This window comes from Macaca thibetana, chromosome 8 (assembly GCF_024542745.1).
Source record: "Macaca thibetana thibetana isolate TM-01 chromosome 8, ASM2454274v1, whole genome shotgun sequence".
Taxonomy (NCBI): Eukaryota; Metazoa; Chordata; class Mammalia; order Primates; family Cercopithecidae; genus Macaca; species Macaca thibetana.
The window spans coordinates 105,513,864-105,533,211 of record NC_065585.1 but is presented as its reverse complement, the minus strand read 5'-3'; the positions used below and the strand labels follow the sequence as shown (position 1 = coordinate 105,533,211).

General features: G+C 46.5%; 1 protein-coding gene across 3 annotated transcripts in view; it reads right to left on the bottom strand.

Annotated features, from left to right (window-relative positions):
• Nucleotides 1–3,801: 3,801 nt before the first annotated feature.
• The window catches only part of RAB11FIP1 (RAB11 family interacting protein 1), a 42,055-nt gene continuing 26,508 nt past the window's right edge, over nt 3,802–19,348 (bottom strand). Inside the window, exons 4-7 of one of the 3 annotated variants that reach the window (XR_007728214.1) lie at nt 16,820–18,697; nt 15,962–16,070; nt 4,315–7,982; nt 3,802–4,279 (exon numbers count right to left, since the gene is read on the bottom strand). Coding sequence is in view for 2 of the 3 variants with exons in the window: in XM_050801259.1 (XP_050657216.1) it covers nt 7,764–7,982; nt 15,962–16,070; nt 16,820–18,697 (2,206 nt within the window). In the remaining variant the exon portion in view is untranslated. Of the gene's footprint in view, nt 7,983–15,961; nt 16,071–16,819; nt 18,698–19,348 lie in introns of all 3 variants that reach the window. The other 2 variants (XM_050801259.1, XM_050801260.1) reach the window with 2 other exon arrangements.

Below are 19,348 nucleotides of genomic sequence, written 5' to 3'. Positions count from 1 at the left end.
GCTAGGGTGCAGTGGCGCCATCTCGGCTCACTGCAAGCTCCGCCTCCTGGGTTCACGCCATTCTCCTGCCTCGGCCTCCCGAGTAGCTGGAACTACAGGTGCCCACCACCACGCCCAGCTAATTTTTTTGTATTTTAAGTAGAGACGGGGTTTCACTGTGTTAGCCAGGATGGTCTCGATCTCCTGACCTGGTGATCCGCCTGTCTTGGCCTCCCAAAGTGCGAGGATTATAGACATGAGCCAAGGTGCCCGGCCTAATTTTCGTATTTTTAGTAAAGTTGGGGTTTCACCATGTTGGCCAGCCTGGTCTTGAACGCCTGACCTCAGGTGATCTGCCCACCTTGGCCTCCCAAAGTGTTGGAATTGCACATGTGAGCCACTGCGCCCAGCCCTCCGTATAATTTGTATGTGTCATGAAATACTGTTGTTTTGGTTCTTTTCTTTATTTTTTGGAGATAGGGTCTTACTCTGTCACCCAGGCTCCCTGCAGCCTTAAACTCCTGGGCTCATGCAGTCCTCCCTACTTGGCCTCCCAAGAAGCTGGGACTAGAGATGTGCACCATGCCTAGCTTATTCATTTTTTATTCTTTATTTTGTAGAGATGGTGGTGGAGCGGCGGGGGAGTCTCACTGTGTTGCCCAGGCTGGACTCAAACTCCTGGGCTCACAGTATCATGCCTCAGCTTCCGAGGTGCTGGGATTACAGGTGTGAGCTTCTGCACCCAGCTGACTTTTTTTGAAGCATTAAAAAAAAAAAAAAAAGTAAAAACCATTCTTGAAGGTTATACAAAAACAGGAAGCAGGCTGTAGTTGGCTGACCCGTTCTAGGCCTGCAAGTCAGACAGGTTATAAGATCAAATCCTCTCTTAACAACTCACAGTGTGACTTAGGCAAATGACAGTGCTGCCGCCTCTCTGGGTCTGTTTGCTCAGCTGCACAATGGAGACATTATTGACCTGGATGAGAATTATTAAAAATAGTACATCTCGCTGCTTTAAGAAGCAGGCCTTCCTTTTGCAATCAGGATTTAGCCTGAAGTGAGCGGTCCATAAGGACAGAGGCAGCTTTTTCTCAACTCTGTGAGAGCCATATCATGTCCCCAAGGCGACTCTCCCAGGCTCAAAACACAGGTATCTGTGTAAAGTAACAGAAAGTCAAAAGGCCAAGTAAGGACATAACCCCTCAGGAGGCTTTTTGGCATTGGAAAACCCTGCCCTCAAAGGGCTCAAGGAAGCCAGTTTCGAGTCAGAAGTGATAGTTCATGACGTCCCAGTAGGGGAAAACTGCAGGGCCCAAAAGCTGACACCCGCAGAGCAGCCCAGGGGGCAGGCTGCCTTTGTTGAGACTGGGTCCAAGGGCTAAAGGAGGCTATTGTGCTGACCACTGGCCCCAGTTAAAGAATGGTAACCACGCCTGGCAAGTGACTGTTTTCCTGGTTGGGGGTGGGCAGGGTGTTCCCCGGCAAGTCCCCACTCTGATCCACAGGTGGCTACGATTGTAACCTGGGCCGGAAGGGACCTAGATTGTCTTTGTGACTGCTGTAGCTTTTTTTTTTTTTTTTTTGCCAAGGGGAATTGTTAGCCAGGAAAAGTTCTCCTGGGAATTCTATCAGTCCTTGTTGCAGAACACACATAGCTGCCCGCTACCAAAAGGCGTGGAGATACGTTCAAAACAGTACAGACGGTGTGATCCTATCTTCCTTGTAAGGTGTGGCTGTTTATATGAGAGGAAAAAATCCCAGGACAAGTCAAAACTACAGTGTTACCTCTTGGTAGTGGGGAAATTAGGACTTTTTTCTTTTCCAAGAACAAACATGTTATGATGTTACTTAGAAAAATCTAGAGTGAGGGCTGGGAGCCGTGGCTCATGCCTGTAGTCCCAGCACTTTGGGAGGCAGAGGCAGGTGGATTGCCTGAGGTCAGGAGTTCGAGACCAGCCTGGCCAACATGGTGAAACCCCATCTCTACTAAAAATGGAAAAATTAGCCAGGCATGGTGGCGGGTGCCTGTAATTCCAGCCACTCAGGAGGCTGAGGCAGGAAAATCGCTTGAACCTGGGGGGCGGGGGTTGCAGTGAGCTGAGATTGCGACATTGCACACCAGATTGGGCAACAAGAGTGAGACTTCGTCTCAAAAACAGAAAAAAAAAGAAAAAGAAAAAAAGGAAAATCTAGAGTGAGTCAGCAGACGGGAGTGGAGGAGGGGAACAGTGTCTATTGCTCCTCCAGAATGGAGCACAAGGGAATTCAGGTCACCTAAGAACAACTGGGGCCACCTAGCCGAGTGGCTGGCCGCCTCTAGACCTTTGGGGCTTGACTTCGCCTCAGAATTCTGGATTTGGGAAAGTTCGCCTTTTATGTTGTTCATATATCCTGTAATTATTTCCCTTATTTTCTTTTTTTTTTTGAGATGGAGTCTGGCTCTGTCACCCAGGCTGGCATGCAATGGCATGATCTTGGCTGACTGCAACCTCTGCCTCCTGGTTTCAAGTGATTCTCCTGCCTCAGCCTCCCAAGTAGCTGGGATTATAGGCATGCACCACCATGCCCGGCTAATTTTTGTATTTTTAATAGAGACAGGGTTTCACCATGTTGGCCAGGCTGGTCTTGAACTCCTCACCTCCGGTGATCCATCTACCTCAGCCTCCCAAAGTGCTGGGATTACAGGAGTGAGCCACCGTGCCAGGCCTGGTTATTTATTTATTTATTTATTTTTTATTTTTTTATTATTATTATTTTTTAAACTTTCCATTACTAGCTACTGGGCTAAGGGGACTCAAGAGAAAAGATGGTTGTGTCTCCCTCCTTGGGCCGGAATTTGAAAAATACAATTGCCTGGCTCTGAGGGCTAGGTTTGGTGGCAGTAGCAGGAATCAAACAGAGAGAACTCCAAAGCAAGGGGGATAAATCTGAGAGAGAAAAGTTGGGGTCATTTGTGTAATTAAACTTTCCTTCCTTGAAGACCTTCCATTTAGAGGGCTGTTTTATTAAGAGATTTAATAAATAAAATAACATGTATTAAGTGTCTTCATGTCACTACACATGGCGATCGATGTCCACTTGGAATCACCAGGCCTCTCCACCAAAACCAGGGAGGCCTTCAGGGAAGCTCCCCTATCCCAGCCCAGGAGTCTCACAGGCACCGCCTGCCTCTGTCCTACAATGTGACTCATCTCTAACAGCAAAAGCATTGCCTCTATTCCAAGAGGTCTGGGACCTTGGAGTGTGGACCACGTGCACTGCTTGCGGGGCAGGCACACCTCTCACTTCCTTGGGAAGGGCCTGGGGTTTGGCGAGATGAGCTCCAGGAGACTCCTGTGCATCCCTAATACCCTGTGTTCACACATGGACCAACTAAGTCAACTGAACAAGGACCTGGTTCCCAGATGGGGCAGTTGAGCCCAGCCTGAATTCAACTCATGCCTGCAAAGTGAAGATATTACTCTGTGGGAACCTGTGTGTGTGGTGGGGGTGGGAACTGAGGAAAGACCCTGTCCATATGCTCAGCCAAGAGTACTGGCTGCAAAGGAAAAGGGGGCAACACATTCCAACTCAGTTTCTCTGGCCAGTGCCATGGTACTTCAGGCCAAGGTGAAGGGTGCATCCGAAGGGACCAGACATGTCCATCCTCTCTGAGAAAAAGGACCTTGGGACTCCTGGGCACCAGGCAAGATGGCAGCAGCAGAAATCCCAGTGAGAGACCCTCATGGGATGAGAAACATCCCCCGACCCCCACCAAGAGAGGTTTTCCAGGAAGACAGAATAAATTTTTATTGCACCCATACCAAACTACAGACACAAATCTTTGAAAGGTAGTACCATTTCATTTAGTGTTGTAGGAAATGTTGGGTTACTTCTTAAAAATGAAACCAAAGAAATTCAAAAGTCTCAAAGAAAGAAAGCAGGAAATAATTCTATAATCCAAAAACATTGGGCGATCCTTCAGTTGGAGGAAGGGGGCGTCAGTTAAGTAGCTCACACAGTAGATATGGAGACACCACGGAGTTAAGTTTGGTGGATACTAGGAATTAAGTTCTCTACCTAAGGCAATTAATTTTTCAGTCGTGAGAGGTTATTATTAGTTCTAGAAAAAGAAAAAAGTTGACTGGGAGAAGGGACCCAGGAAGGAAGAATGGCGTGTCATTTAACATTAAATTGCCTCTCCAGTATATGGCTGAGCATCATGGACCTTCCTCCCTCTCTGCCCCGTTGAGCTCCCACTGTTAGCAAAACTGAGAAGCACACGCCTGTGTCTTCTTCATACAGGCATGTGCACACACACCTGTATCTCCTTCATACAGGCATGTGCACACACACCTGTATCTCCTTCATACAGGCATGTGCAGAGCCGTCACCAATCGGGGCCCACAGCTGTTCAGTATGGCAAAGGGCAGGCTTGCTCCTTCATCCACTCTGCTGCCTTGATGAGGTGAACACACTGGAATAAGATGGAGGGCAGGATACCTGCCAAAGCCTGAGGAATGAGATGATCTGAAACAATCGGGCAAATGCTGGACATTTCAAAAAGCTGACCTCTAACTGCAGTTTATGGGTATAGAATTTGATGCTTCCTTCAAGTCCTAACTGCTCTTTCTGAGGCAGCCAGGCTAGGCCAAGAATGAGCTGCTCCAGCTTCTCCAGAGCACAGCTGCCTCCCAGGGCCTGTCAGCATCTGCAGCAGTTGGAAGGAGGTCCCACCTCTTCTGAGATACAGTCCATTTGTAGGATTCTCCAGTGCTCCAATTCACTAATGTCTGCTAATGGCTCAGAACAGGCTAAAGCTTCTATCAGATAACCCCTCCCCCAAAACTGAGTCCTCAGGGACAGTTGTTGACTGAATGATCTCCAGGTTATCTACTTTGGGAGGTGCAGAAATGCTATAAATTGAATTTTTTCTCAGCAGCAGCAGAAGCCAGGCACCCTTGAGTCAATTGTCCTTCATTGTCCAGAGCTCCCAAGTGGCATTTCAGAGCACAGGAATTCACTCTTCCACCCAGATGTCCCTCTCATATGGACTGAGTCACACACCCCAGGTCCTAGCAGCAGACATCTCCAAACCAACATCCTTATGAACACTGCAGGTCTCTACTCCAGCTCTCCAATGGAAGAAGAACCACGCAGAGCACAACTGCCCCCAGTGCATTTGGGCTATCACAGTAAAAATACATTTATATCAAGTAAAAAACATAATGCGGGACAAATATATACATGCACACTTCCTTTCTTTCTTTTTCTTTTTTTTGTTTTTGAGACAGAATCTCACCTGTTGCCCAGGCTGGAGCACAATGGTGTGATCTCGGCTCACTGCAACCTCCACCTCCTTCGCTCAAGCGATTCTTGTGCCTCAGCCTCCCAAGTAGCTGAGATTACAGGTGGCTGCCACCACACCCAGCTAATTTCTATATTTTTAGTAGAGATGGGGTTTTGCCATGTTGACCAGGCTGGTCTCGAACTCCTGACCTCAAGTGATTCACCTGCCTCGGTCTCCTGGGATTACAGGCATGAGCCACTGCGTCCAGCCATACGTGTACATTTTCAGAGTTCAAGTGAATATACAGTTTTCTTTATAAGTATGTAAATAAATTTCATAACACTACAAAAATACAAGTCATCTGAGAAGTTTACAGTGTTACAGTGATCCCAGTACTGTAGGAGAGAAATAAAATAGCTGTAGATAATTAAAAGCTAATTAGATAAATCAAGTTACAGTATCATCCTTCAGATTAAAGTGCTCTGATACAACCAATGCCACAGCAAACAAAATCCTGGAAAGGGACTGCACTGCCAATGATTTTGCCTTTTAACCTCAGTGTAACAAGGACATACATAAAAGTGATTCTCAATTTCATAACTGCTAGCATCTCCACCCCTGCCCACGCTATTGGCCTGTGACATTCTTCCCCTAGGAGAGATGTCAAGGTTAGATGAGATTCTATCATAGCCAGGAGAAAAAATGAGCAATACCGGAAACATACTAATTCCAGTCTTAAGTGAGTAACAACAAAATTACCTGAAAAATCTGAACTGGTGCTTTTAGCTAAGAAGGAAGCAAGTGTCCTAGTTTAAAAAAAAAAAGTCTATAAATCTAGTTTTAAAAATACAAATTCAAAAATAAGTATCATCTTCTTGCTCTGCACAATTTTATAACAAGGGGGTAAAATACTGGTGAGTCTATTCATGAGGGAAAATTGAAAAAAATGCAACCATTTGAAGGCTGAGGCATTTCTGTTTTCTACTGACTTTTCACTTTTATTAACTACATTAAGCCCTTCACTACAATTTCCCCAGTATCCCAGAAATAATTTGGGTTTCCTTTTGGGCAGGCAGAGAAAGTGTTCAAAGGACAGACATGCAGATGCAGTTCAATCCCTTTGTGGTCCAGTCCGTGGTCTCCTGTCCCCTGCACAGTGAAGGAGCTTTTTTCTTTCTATTTTTTTTTTAAGACGGAATCTTAAAAAAATTGCCCAGGCTCTTTAAGAGTCTTAAAAAACCTCTTGCCCAGGCTGGAGTGCAGTGGCATGATCTTGGCTCACTGCAGCCTCCATCTCCCAAGTTCAAGTGATTCTTCTGCCTCAGCCTCCCAAGTAGCCGGGATTACAGGCACGCACCACCACACCAAGCTAATTTTTGTATTTTTAGTAGAGACGGGGTTTCGCCATGTTGGTTAGGTTGGTCTCGAACTCCTCACCTCAAGTGATCCACCCTCCTCGGCCTTGCAAGGTGCTGGGATTACAGGCATGAGCCACTGCGCCTGGCCTGAGGGGGCTTCCTCATCTTGGGGAGTTGGTGGACCCTGTCTCTGCCCCTCACAAGGAGTGTTGCTGAGGAAACCAGGGCACCGAGCAAAGGCACAGGGGGAAAAGGCCAAGCAATCCTATTGACATCATTCCACACCTGCCAGAACTGTATTAGCGAGTGCGTGGACCACCCAAGCAAAGCGCTGAACAGGCTGGTCTAGCCAGCAGGAACCTGGCTGTCATAAGAAGAGGGGCTTTTACCAAGTTCCTCAAATTGAATAAAGAGTAATTCTTTTAATTCCTGAATTCTACTTTTCCAATCTCCAGTAAAAGGGCCCTGGATCTAAGCAGAACATATTTTAAGGCTAGAGAGTAGTAGAAGTTGATGTTTAGTAGTAGAAGTTGATGTTTGTTCAAAATCCGAAAGGCACACTCAGAGGCTTATTCTAAACACCCCTGCTCCCATCAAAAAACAAGACCCAAGTTTGAGAAGCTGGGTAGGTTTACATGGTATCAAAATTTAACATCTGCAGCCAAAAGCCACACCTGAGCTACTCAAAAGCCAAGAAAGTATGTGTATGTAACACAGCACCAATGGCATGGTCCTTTTTTCATTTAAAGCTTTCTCAGGTAAGCTTTAAGAGCTGGAGGATACATATTGAAAAAAATCTCAGTATGAAGAAAGAAAGAAAACCCCAGTGTTAAAATACATGAATACCTCCTGTGCCATCTGAATCTATGGCTTAGGATCAGATCTTATGACCACGTCTCTGGTGGGCATAAAATATTTACAACCTAGTTAAAGGCACAGTGGCATTTAAAAATAAAGCCCTGGGAATGTATAGTAAAAGATTCATTGTAATCATTAACCTGGCTTCCATTGGTAGAATTCACTCTTGCCAGATAACATGTGAGGGAGACGGTGATTCGGAGTCTGCTGGCTGGTTATCAGGCAGGGCGAGTCCTTGACCCCTAGAGCAGGTGAAGGTGAAGTCACAAAAACGTCTCGGGGTTTTTTTTCCTGCTGATTTACATCTTTCCTGCTTTTTTGCCAACCTGAGTCGGGATGCGGAGGATATTGGGGGTTTCTTCCATGACTCGGACAAGCAGGTTGTCAATGTAGTCTTCCAGCTCGCGGACCTGGAACTCCTTCTTGCTTATCGTTTCCTTCTGTTTGAGGACCAGCTGGATGAGCTCATCATGGGTCAGCTGTGCGTACGCAAATGCAGGGTCTGAGGGGCTGTATTTCTTTGGAGAGGGGGAGAAAGTTGGGAAAAAGGAGTTATAAAATCAGCACAGAAATCTAAAACCTAAAAGAAGTGCAAAGGAGGAAAAAGTGACTAGTGATCTGGGTTTCTTGGGAATCCATTTTCTTTCCTTTTTTTTTTTGAGACTGAGTCTCACCCTGTCACCCACCCTAGAGTGCAATGGCATGATCTCGGCTCACTGAAACCTCCGCTTCCTGGGTTCAGGTGATTCTCCCACCTCAGCCTCCTGAGTAGCTAGGACTATAGACACGTGCCACCATGCCTGGCTAAATTTTGTGGGGTTTTTTTAGCAGGCACAAGGTTTCACCATGTTGGCCAGGCTGGTCTTGAACTCCTGACCCCAGGTGATCTGCCCGCCTCAGCCTCCCAAAGTGCTGGGATTACAAGGATGAGCCACCGTGCCCAGCCAGGGAATCCATTTTCAGTTTATGGTGAAAACAGGTTGTTGACTGATGAAGTTTTCTGGAAAGGGCCAGATAGCACATATTTGAGTCTTTGCAGGTCACAGATGGCCTTTGTTAATATATTCTTCCTTGTTTTTTTTTTTTTATTTGTTTTGTTTTATTTTGTTGTATGACCTTTCAAAAATGTAAAAACCATACTTGGCTCACAGGTCGAGGACCTCTGGACTTGACTCTGGGTTTGGATTTTAAGCAATGCCATCATGGGAGGACTCAGTTCTCCAAATGAGTGCTCACTCCTCTGGGAACACTAGGAGCTCACATGACCAAACATCAGTGCAGAGCTGGAGACAACTCCCAAGCCAGAGGGGGCCCAGGAAGACATAGCTGTGACAGCAGGTGCAGGGGGCAAGGGCTCTCCTTCCAGGGCAGCAGGTCGAGGTCCAGCCCAACTGTCTGCTCCTGCCAAAGCTGTGCTCAGAAGGACTCAGTGAGCAGGTGGATGCAGAGGACACCCAGGGACTCCAGTTCACATCACTTCATACTTGAGAAATATGCGGAGTCAGAGCCAGGTGCCATCATGCCCCGTCCTCACCCGTGGACATCTAGGCACGCCCTTGGGTACACAGCGGCCTGTCCCAGAGCTGAGTGTTCTGCTCCTGAGGAGAGCACACACCCTGTGGAGTCACTGTGCTTTATCAGCATTTGTGATCTGGGGCCCCTGCCAGCCCAAGCAGCCTGAACCAGGAGGACACGCAAGATAAAGCTTAAATGAAAAGTCACACGCTGTGCAAGTCCCCAGTAAGGAAAAAAAAAGTGACTTTTCCTGAAATCTGTAGCCTGAGATTTACATGTTTAAAGAATCAAGATGATTTTGCTGGCAGAGTTCTGAGGCAGGAATAGCTTTATTGCCCTGAGGGTCTAACGGTCTCACTGTCTACCAGGAAGGCCAAGAGACTACCTTCTCCAAGAAGAATCAACACTCGCTCCTCAGTGACATGATAGAAGCCCCAGTTCAGTCCAGTGACGCAAACTGCCTGGACACGAGCCAGAAGTCAAAGGAGGGATCCCAGCCCTCCCATCCTGGCCAGGAACAAAAGCACGATGATGGCGGTACTAACTTAGACACACAACACCAATGTTTCCATAGACAGAGTGAGTTCAACCCCATACAGGCTGCACATTCAGAGGCGAGACACTGGACTGCTTTTCCAAAACCTGCTTCTCCCCTAATCTTTGTTTTTTAAAACTTTGAAGGCATGCATTCATAGCGCACCTTCTCTGGACCTCAGTCACTGTAGATATGACTTCCAAAACAATATTTCATTGAAAAGTTGCATGTCTGGAAAAAAGCCCTAGAGATTGGTTGTACAACAATGTGAATGTACATAATGCCCTTTTGTTTTCCCCCATAGAGACGGGGTCTCGCTATGTTGCCTAGCCTGGTCTCAAACCCAAGCTCAAGTGATCCTCCCACCATGGCCTCCCAAAGTGCTGTGATTACAGGCATGAGCCTCCACACCCAGCCTTACATTTTATATCAAGAAAAAAGAGTCACCTTTGTAAATCATGGCAAAGAGTATGTCCTCAAGGGATTTTAGATTATACTTCTGTCATATAAGGATCTTATTTATTTATTTTTATTTATTTTTTTTTTTTTAAAGTCGCAATACATAAGATATTCTGCATGGAATTTGAAAGAGAGAGGGATACAGAGGCTGACACCTGTAGGGTGTCCTATAATTAATTCCAACACCTAACATTTGGGTCTCTTTATTTTTCCTGGGATTCTTTTTCTTTCTTTTTTTGAGACAGTCTCACTGTGACGCCCAGGCTGGAGTGCAGTGACACGATCTCGGCTCACTGCAACCTCTGCCTCTCAGGTTCAAGTGATTCTCCTGCCTCAGCCTCCTGAGTAGCTGGGATTACAGGCACCTGCCACCATACCCAGCTAATTTTTGTATTTTTAGTAGAGATAGGGTTCTACCATGTTGACCAGGCTGGTCTTGAACTCCTGACCTCAAGTGATCCTCCTGCCTCAGTCACCCAAAGTGCTGGGATTACAGGCATGAACCACTGAGCCTGGCCTTCCTGGGGTTCTTGATGTTATGTTTTATAATGTCAGCCTCATACAAAGTAATAGTTTTACAGCTTTGTACTATTTAGTAAGCATTTTTTCCATCATAACATTTTAGCAAAACTTGCTTTTCTAGTGGATGCTTAAAATCCCATTATATTTTAACTATTCCTCTATTGCTGGATATTTATGTTGTTTTCAATTTGTACAATTATATATAACATTTTAATCAAAATGCATGAACATAAATCTTTGGCCATATCTCTAAGTACTGATAAATGCCTAGAATTGAAAATGTGTACACACTTAAGGTACTTCATACGAACCATCAAACAGCTATTTAATTTGGATTATGTAATTCAAAGGGAAAAAGGATATAAAGGACTTTAAAATCATTAGAAGAGCCTAGTTTTGCGATATTAAAAAATTATAAAACAGGGCCAGGCATGGTGGCTCACATCTGTAATCCTAGCACTTTGGGAGGCTGAAGCAGGTAGATCATGAGGTCAGGAGTTCGAGACCAACCTGGCCAATATGGTGAAACCTCATCTCTACTAAAAATACAAAAAATTATCCAGGCATGGTGGCGGGCACCTGTAGTCCCAGCTACTCAGGAGGCTTAGGCAGAAGAATCGCTTGAACCCGGGAGGCGGAGGTTGCAGTGAGCCAAGATCGTGCCACTGCACTTGAGTATGGGCAACAGTGCGAGATCCTGCCTCAAAAAAAAAAAAAAAAAAAATCATAAAATAATCCAGCATCATAAAAAGTGAGTAATGGCCTTGAAGAAAAAGCACAGAGAAAATACCCACAAATGCAAGAAAGAATGGTGCCCATTGTCATGTATTTCTCACCAGGATTCTTACCCTGGACTTTTCCTTTTACGTAGTTGTAATAATGACATACATTCAAATGTGCATCCAACTTTTTCCATATCACAGATGATTTTTGGATCTAGTTGGCTTTATTTTAAAACGGAAATGTTAAAGCCACCTGGGTAAATAAGACACTCTCAGTTATAAATCATCTATAAAGGATGGAGGCCCTAAAACAACAACCAAGAAAAGAAAAAAAAAATCACTGTAGTAATGATCCAGCTAGCTTTTCATAACTTTAGCTATGCAATTTCTTTCCCTTAAACCTCTCTTACTTTGCAACATTCCAAAGAGTAGGTATCTTTATAAATACTGTCTTATCCCTTAACACAAAACATCTATCATGCGGCAGGCCAATAGCAGAGTCTCCAGGAAATGTCCCGTATTTACCCAGAATGTTTACTAGGCATGGTCCAGAACCAAGAGATGTGTTGCAGGCAGGCAGCAGGGCGGCAGTCAGGCTTACAAATCATGAGCAAAATAAGCAGCAGTTGCCTTTGTTTTGAGCTAAGTTATTCTCTTAGGGCCAGGAGATAAGCCATTGAATTAAATGAGCTTTGAAGAGGAAATAAAATGGTAGCCAAAGGTCTTGCTAACTTCCCAGAAACAAGGTGTTTGTTTCTCTTTGGAGCCACACTGCATTCCAGTGTGTAGTAAAAGGAAGATGGATGGGAAGCTGCTGAATGACTCTAATGTTCATTGCTGTCCTTTTATCCCATTTCCTGATAAATATCATTAACTCCAGGAAGACAAGTGCTGCCTCTTCTATCTGCAACAACCACACAGAAGCCAGGCAAGCTGGTTCACATATTGTACATTTTTAGGCTAGGGCTGAAATGTAGTAGGTACACAGTTCTGGCTGTGGCTGATAATTTTGAGACCAATGCTTACCACCTGCCCTGTCAATGTGTTCTACAAAGAAAGAGTGGGGGCCAGGCACAGTGGCTCACACCTGTAATCCCAACACTTTGGGAGGCCAAGGCGGGTGGATCACCTGAGGTCAGGAGTTCGAGACCAGCCTGACCGACATGGTAGAACCCCGTCTCTACCAAAAATACAAAAAAATTAGCTGGGTATGGTGGTGCATGCCTGTAATCCCAGCTACTTGGGAGGCTGAGGTTTAAGAATTGCTTGAACCTGGGGGGTGGAGGTTGCAGTGAGCTGAGATCGCACCATTGCACTCCAGCCTGGTCAACCAGAGCGAAAATCCATCAAAAAAAAAAAAAGGAAGGAAGGAAGGGAGGGAGGGAGGGAGGGAGGGAAGGAAGAAAAGGAAGGAAGGAAGGAAAAAAAAAAAGTGGGGCAAGAAAGAAGATGCTAACTTGTTTTCAGCAATCATCAGTTAGGATTACTTGGCTTCTTTTACCAAAAACTTGGACCTCCAGCTTCCTGTGAACCTTTATCCCAGCTCTTACTGGTAGATGTGCAATGAAGCCAGAGGGAATAACAAGTACCCAGCACTTGAAAAACACTTTCAGCCAAGCATGGTGGCGCATCTGTAGTCCTGGCTACTTGGGAGGCTGAGGTAGGAGGATCACTTGAGCCCAGGAGTTCGGGGATGCGATAAGCTATGATTGCACGTATGAATAGCCATTACCCGCCAGCCTAGGCAACAGAGCAAGACCCCATCTCCATTAAAAAATAAAACAAAGCTAGGCATGATGGCTCATCCCTATAATCCCAGCACTTTTGGAGGCCAGGGCTGGTGGATCACCTGAGGTCAGGAGTTCGAGACCAGCCTGGCTAACATGGCAAAACCCCATCTCTACTAAAAATACAAAAATTAGCTAGGCATGGTGGCAGGTGCTTATAATCCCAGCTACTCTGGAGGCTGAGATAGGAGAATTGCTTGAACCCGGGAGGTGGAGGTTGCGGTGAGCCAAGATGGCGCCATTGCACTCCATCTTAGGTGACGAGAGCAAAACTCCATCTCAAAAAAAAACAAAAAAAACAAAAAAGAAAACTATTCAATATCCAGAGTCCCTGGGACTGTAAAATCTATGATGGAATGAAATTTTAGCTGCTCTGAACTAAAATAAAAATAAAGTGTATTTCTATAGACTGCAGTTCCTAGTGTCAGTTGGGAAGTCCCTCTCTACATATTTGAAATACAACATATCCTGCCCACTAAAGGTCACCAATCCCTCAGTAAATCATTCTCTTCTAGTCCAGATAATGAGTTGAAGACCAGGGATTCGCAGCAAGGCAGTATTCTAAATCCTTGATTCTAGAACCAGAAAGGGCAGGATGAAGACACTCCCAGGCAGAGTTCATCTGGGAGGCTGGTTTTCTTTTATGGGGAGTTGTTTTTTAATATGAGTCCATACTTTTCAAAGAGAAGAGAACCTCCAAATGAGCAAGATACATCCTGGAAATTTAGCTTAAGGAAATCATCTAAAAGAGGAGAAAAAGTTCCATATAGAAAATTATTGACTATAGTGTTAATTCATACTGAAAAACAGAAAACAGGCTGGGCATTGTGCCTCACACCTGTATCCCAGCACTTTGGGAGCCCGAAGCAGGTGGATCACTTGAGCCCAGGAGTTCAAGACAAGCCTGAGCAACATGGTGAAACCCCATCTCTACAAAAAATACATAAATTAGGCCGGGCGCGGTGGCTCACGCTTGTAATCCCACCACTTTGGGAGGCCGAGGCAGGCAGATCACGAGGTCAGGAGATCGAGACCATCCTGGCTAACATGGTAAAACCCCATCTCTACTAAAAAAAATACAAAAAATTAGCTGGGCATGGTAGCAGGCGCCTGTAGTCCCAGCTACTTGGGAGGCTGAAGCAGGAGAATGGCGTGAACCCGGGAGGCGGAGCTTGCAGTAAGCAGAGACCACGGGCCACTGCATTCCAGCCTGAGCGACGAGGCGAGACTCCGTCTCAAAAAAAAAAAACAAAAAACATAAATTAGCCAGGCGTGGTGGCGCTCGCCTGTAGTCCCAGCTACTTGGAAGGCTGAGGTAGGAGGTTTGATTGGGCCCAGGTGGTCGAGGCTATGATGAGCTGTGATCATGCCACTCCATTCCAGCTTGGGCAACAGAGTGAGATCCTGTATCAAAAAAAAATTTCCTGATTTTGATGAATCTCCTTACTGTTAGAAATATTTAGGGGTAAAAGGAGCATGAGGTAGGCTGGGCGCAGGGGCTCATCCCTGTAATCGCAGCACTTTGGAGGGCCAACACAGGCGGATCACCTGAGGCCAGGAGTTCGAGATCAGTGTGGCCAACATAGCAAAACCCTGTCTCTACTAAAAATACAAAAATTAGCTGGGCATAGTGGCGCATACCTATAGTCCCAGCTACTCAGGAGGCTGAGGCAGGAGAATTGCTCAAACCCAGGATGGGGAGGTTGCAGTGAGCCAAGATTACACCACTGCACTCCAGCTTGGGTGACAGAATGAGATTCCATCTCAAAAAAAAAAAAAAAGTTCCCTGATTTTGATAAATGTCCTTATTGTTAGGAATTACACAGTTAAGTATTTAGGGTTAAAAGGAACATGAGGTACACAACTTACTTCCAAATGATTTTAAAAAAAAATTATGCATACATCTGCATGTGTATATTCAGAAAGAGAGAAGGTCAGGCAGAGGAAGCAGAGAGGATGAGACTGATTGGCAAATGTGGTCAAATGTTAACTACTAACAAACTGGGAGGAAGGGTTTACAGGAGCTCTTTGTACTGTTCTTGCAACTTTTTTTTAACATTTGAAATTATTCCAAATAAAGTTACCAGAAAAGTATATCTATGCAATGATTGCAATTATCAGAATTTTACATTCTTGCCAAAGGAAAGGAAACAAGAGGGAAAAAGAAAATACCTGACCTGAATGGGCCAGATTGTGGGTGACATTTTCTTCTCATTAAAAAGAAGCGCCAGGCTGGGTGTGGTGGCTCACGCCTGTAACCCCAGCACTTTGGGAGGCCAAGGTGGGAGGATCACTTGAGCCCAGGATTTCAAGACCAGCCTAGGCAACATAGGAAGACCCCATCTCTATTAAGAAGGAAAATGTTTAAATAATTTTTTTTTTTTTTTTTTAAATTTTTTGAGACGGAGTCTAGCTCTGTTGCCCAGGCTGGAGTGCAGTGGCCGGATCTCAGCTCATTGCAAGCTCTGCCTCCCAGGTTTACGCCATTCTCCTGCCTCAGCCTCCTGAGTAGCTGGGACTACAGGTACCCGCCACCCCGCCCGGCTAGTTTTTTGTATTTTTTAGTAGAGACGGGGTTTCACCGTGTTAGCCAGGATGGTCTCGATCTCCTGACCTCGTGATCCGCCCGTCTCGGCCTCCCAAAGTGCTGGGATTACAGGCTTGAGCCACCGCGCCTGGCCAATAATTTTTTTAAAAAAGAAGGACCAGCGTCAATCATGTTGCTTGAGACAAAAAAAAAATTTAACAATAACTAAACAAGTAAACAAGTATAAGGGAATAAAGTAATTATCCAGTGGAATGTCTGGGGGCTTCCAAAGTTTACTTAAAGACTCCAGATGTATGACTAAGTGGTTCCTGGCACCACCAGCTGCCCAGGGTGAGATATACGATGGTGACTATGGAAACAGGTGCTCTGTCAATCCCTAACGAATGCACCAGCTTCCCAGAAGACATACCTTCATCATGGCCTCGTTGTTCAAGTTCTCACTGATGATGGTGGCAGTTCCCAAGCTGGAGTTAGCAACCTTGGTGGTCGTTGCATTCATTGGCTTCACAGGATGAAGTCTAAAGAGAAAGGGAAAAGGATCTTTAGACCCTCCTGACATGGCAAAACTGAGCAACTGCCCACCACAAAGATGGCAGCCAGTAAGCCAGGCAAGGGGCAGGTGGGTCACATGCTGCCCTCATCTCCGGGCCAACACACTCTGATGTCTCAGTGCCTGTGGAAACAAAAGTAGTCAGGACTGGGCCGCCACATGCAAGCCAGCAAAGCACGTCCTTGCCCAGATGTCCTGGTATCTTCACGGGACCCTTGGTCTTCTTACAAACATCAGAACATTAAAGGCAGTCTCTTATTTTCTGAAGTCAACTAGAGCCTAGGCGTTCACTGTAAAACTTTGCAGAGGCTTCTGTCCCTCCATAGTAAAGAGAGTTCAAAACAAACATACAAGCTTCACGTTGGGCAGTGCTTGAAGAAGTTTTTGACACTGCTAGATGCTACTACCGCTCAATGCCAGTTAGTTCTGAGACTGTTAAGATACTGGTGGCATTGCGTTTCTGCAATGTGAGTGCTCCAAATCTGACTGTGCAGAATAATTCCTAAGCTATATTTACAGACTGCTATTATGTTCTTGCTATAAACGCAGCAGCGTCTTGAGGTATTACCACCACAAGGGGCAGTCCTACCAGCAGGACAGTGACAGGCGGGTTGTCCTGTCAGACGTCTGTGTGGTTAGAAAGCCGTAACCTCTGCAGGTAGGAAGCAAAGGGGGACATTGCTGACATTTACATAGACAATCTCCCCCATCTCTCACCTGTGCTTGGCTGACCCAGTTCCAGCGCCTGGCTGAGCTGAGACTGGATGTGTCTCCGAGGGTGAGACCCAGGCCTGGAGGAGTGGCTTCCTCTTGCCAAAATTTTCAACTCTACCAGCGGAGCCCTCTGCTGTGGCTTTTTTTTGAGATTCTGCTGTGCTGGTGTGGTGAGTGTCAGAATGTGCAGAGCTGGGGAAAGACTGTGTGGCAGGAAAGAGCTCAGAAGGGGAGGGGCTGGGTACAGGATCGTCCAGGGACGTGCCAGGAGGCGGGCTTGGACTCCCATTTCCCATCGGTTTTTCTTCCTCACCACCACTGGGGCCTGGCAGCTGTTCATCAGAGCTTGAGCTCTTGCCAAGATGTGGTTTGTGAATTCCGAACTCTGTGGTCTGCTCTGAAGGAGCTGTCACAGATGCTTTGGGTGCTTGCAGGCTGAAATCACGCAGGCCCTCCCCCAGTGCCAACCTATCTGCCTTGCCACTGGGCCCCTTTCCCCTCTCAGGACAGGGGACTACCAAGCTCAAGGACGAAGCTCCTATGTCCAGAGTTGACGACTTTGCTGTCTCTCCATCATCTTCAACCTGATCTATTCTTTCATCATCCGATGCGACTTCAGGAATGGAAGGAAGGCTTAAGTTCAGATCGGCTGTGACTGGAGATTTAAAATCTGAGGCCAACTGAAGGTCACTCAAGGGGTCAGACAATAAACCTTCATGGTCACTGGCTTTGCTCTGATACTGAGTCACAAGGGCATCCTCTCCCTCCATCCTAAAGAGTGGAGTGTCTTTGGCTGAGCTTGCTTCACTCGTGGGGCCTTCGGAGAAACTCTCCTCCAGGGAGGGGAGGAGGAGGTGACCCGCCAGGGAGGCTGGCGCACCGCACGTCGCTGGCCCAGGTGTGGTCACCGATTCCCTCTCTGAGTCCTCTGTGTGGGGAGACCCAGGAGGCTCTCCAGCAGAGGCGTTTCCAGCAACAGCCCATGCAGGGGTCAGCTCCTGGGGACAACTGCTGTGTCCTTCCACCAGCGGGACGGCCCTCTCTACCACCTCTTCTGTGAAGAGCTGCTCAGAAAATGACACGCGCTTCTTGGTTTTCTTCTGGCCCTCACGGAGGTTCAGACCCATCTCTTCCAGCTTCTGCATCGTGGAATCAATGGAAGGGACCGATTCTCCCATGGGAAGAGGGGGTGCTGCTTCTTCAACTGCATCCCTAGCTTTGCTCCCCACAAGAGACCCAGCCTGACTCTCCAAGTCTTTGTCTCCTCCTGCCACAAGCTCCCCAACGGGGCTCGCAGCTCCATCACTGCTGAGTGAAAGGGCAGACGGTACTTCCTGGGCCTCTCCAGATGATGGGCTGTAGTCTTGTTTTTTGTGGGGGAATCTCGGAAGTTCTTCCTCTTGTCGCCCCGTTTCAGGCTGTTCCGGGAGAGACTCCTCCAACTCAAGGCTGCTGGTGTTCTTCTCTGTGCCTGTCTCACGGGTCCTGCCCATCAGAGAATTTTCTGTCCCTTTATTCACTGGAATGGATAGCTGTTTGAAAAGTGATCCCGGGGCAGAAGAACCAGAATTTGGAACTGGTGTTAAACTCTCCATTTGCAACTCTGCCTTAGGGAGCAAGGGTGGTTCTTCAGACTTGGCCTGGCCCCTATCTATGAGAGGACAGCTTTCAATTGGAGTGGATGTGGAAATGGGAGCTGCTATGGGAGATGAGAGAGAGGAGAAGACAGAAAGACTCTCAGAAGACTGTGTGTCTGTACCATGTCCCAATTCAGAGGGGACAGGTGCCTGGCCAGAACTAGAAGGGAGAGGAAGAGAGGAAGGGGAGTCAGCGGGGGAAGGAAGCCTGGCTGTGGGTTGCGCCTCCGGAGACACTTCCAGTCTGCAAAAAGGACAAAATAAAATCTGCAGGTCAGTGCAGATGCATCATGAGAGACAAAGAAAATACACAAAAATCAAGTCATTCACCAGGGGAGAACGTCTTTACACGGGCAGTACCTTAAGAAGTTAAAAAAGGAACACTAGCCAGGCGCAGTGGCTCACACCTGTAATCCCAGCACTGTGGGAGGCCGAGGCAGGCGGATCACCTGAAGTCAGGAGTTCGAGACCAGCCCAGCCAACATGGTGAAACCTCATCTCTACTGAAAAATACAAAAATTAGTCGGGTGTGGTGGTGTGCACCTGTAGTCTCAGCTACTCTCAGGAGACTGAGGCAGGAGAATTGCTTGAACCTGGGAGGTGGAGGTTGCAGTAAGCTGAGATCGCGCCACTGCACTCCAGCCTGGGTGACAGCGGAAGACCGTCTCAAAAAAAAAAAAAAAGGAACACTAACACTTAACAGACACTTTTACAACCAAGCAGATCTGTCACACAAAAGTCTGTTGCAATAGAATGAAAAGATCCCAGTAAAGATCTGGTTTCTTGTGGTGATTAACACAAGGCCCGAACATTTGATTATTACAGGACAAAATGCACCTAAAAGTTTCAAAGTGGTTAAAGATGTTAACACAAAGCAACAGGCACAGATAAGTTC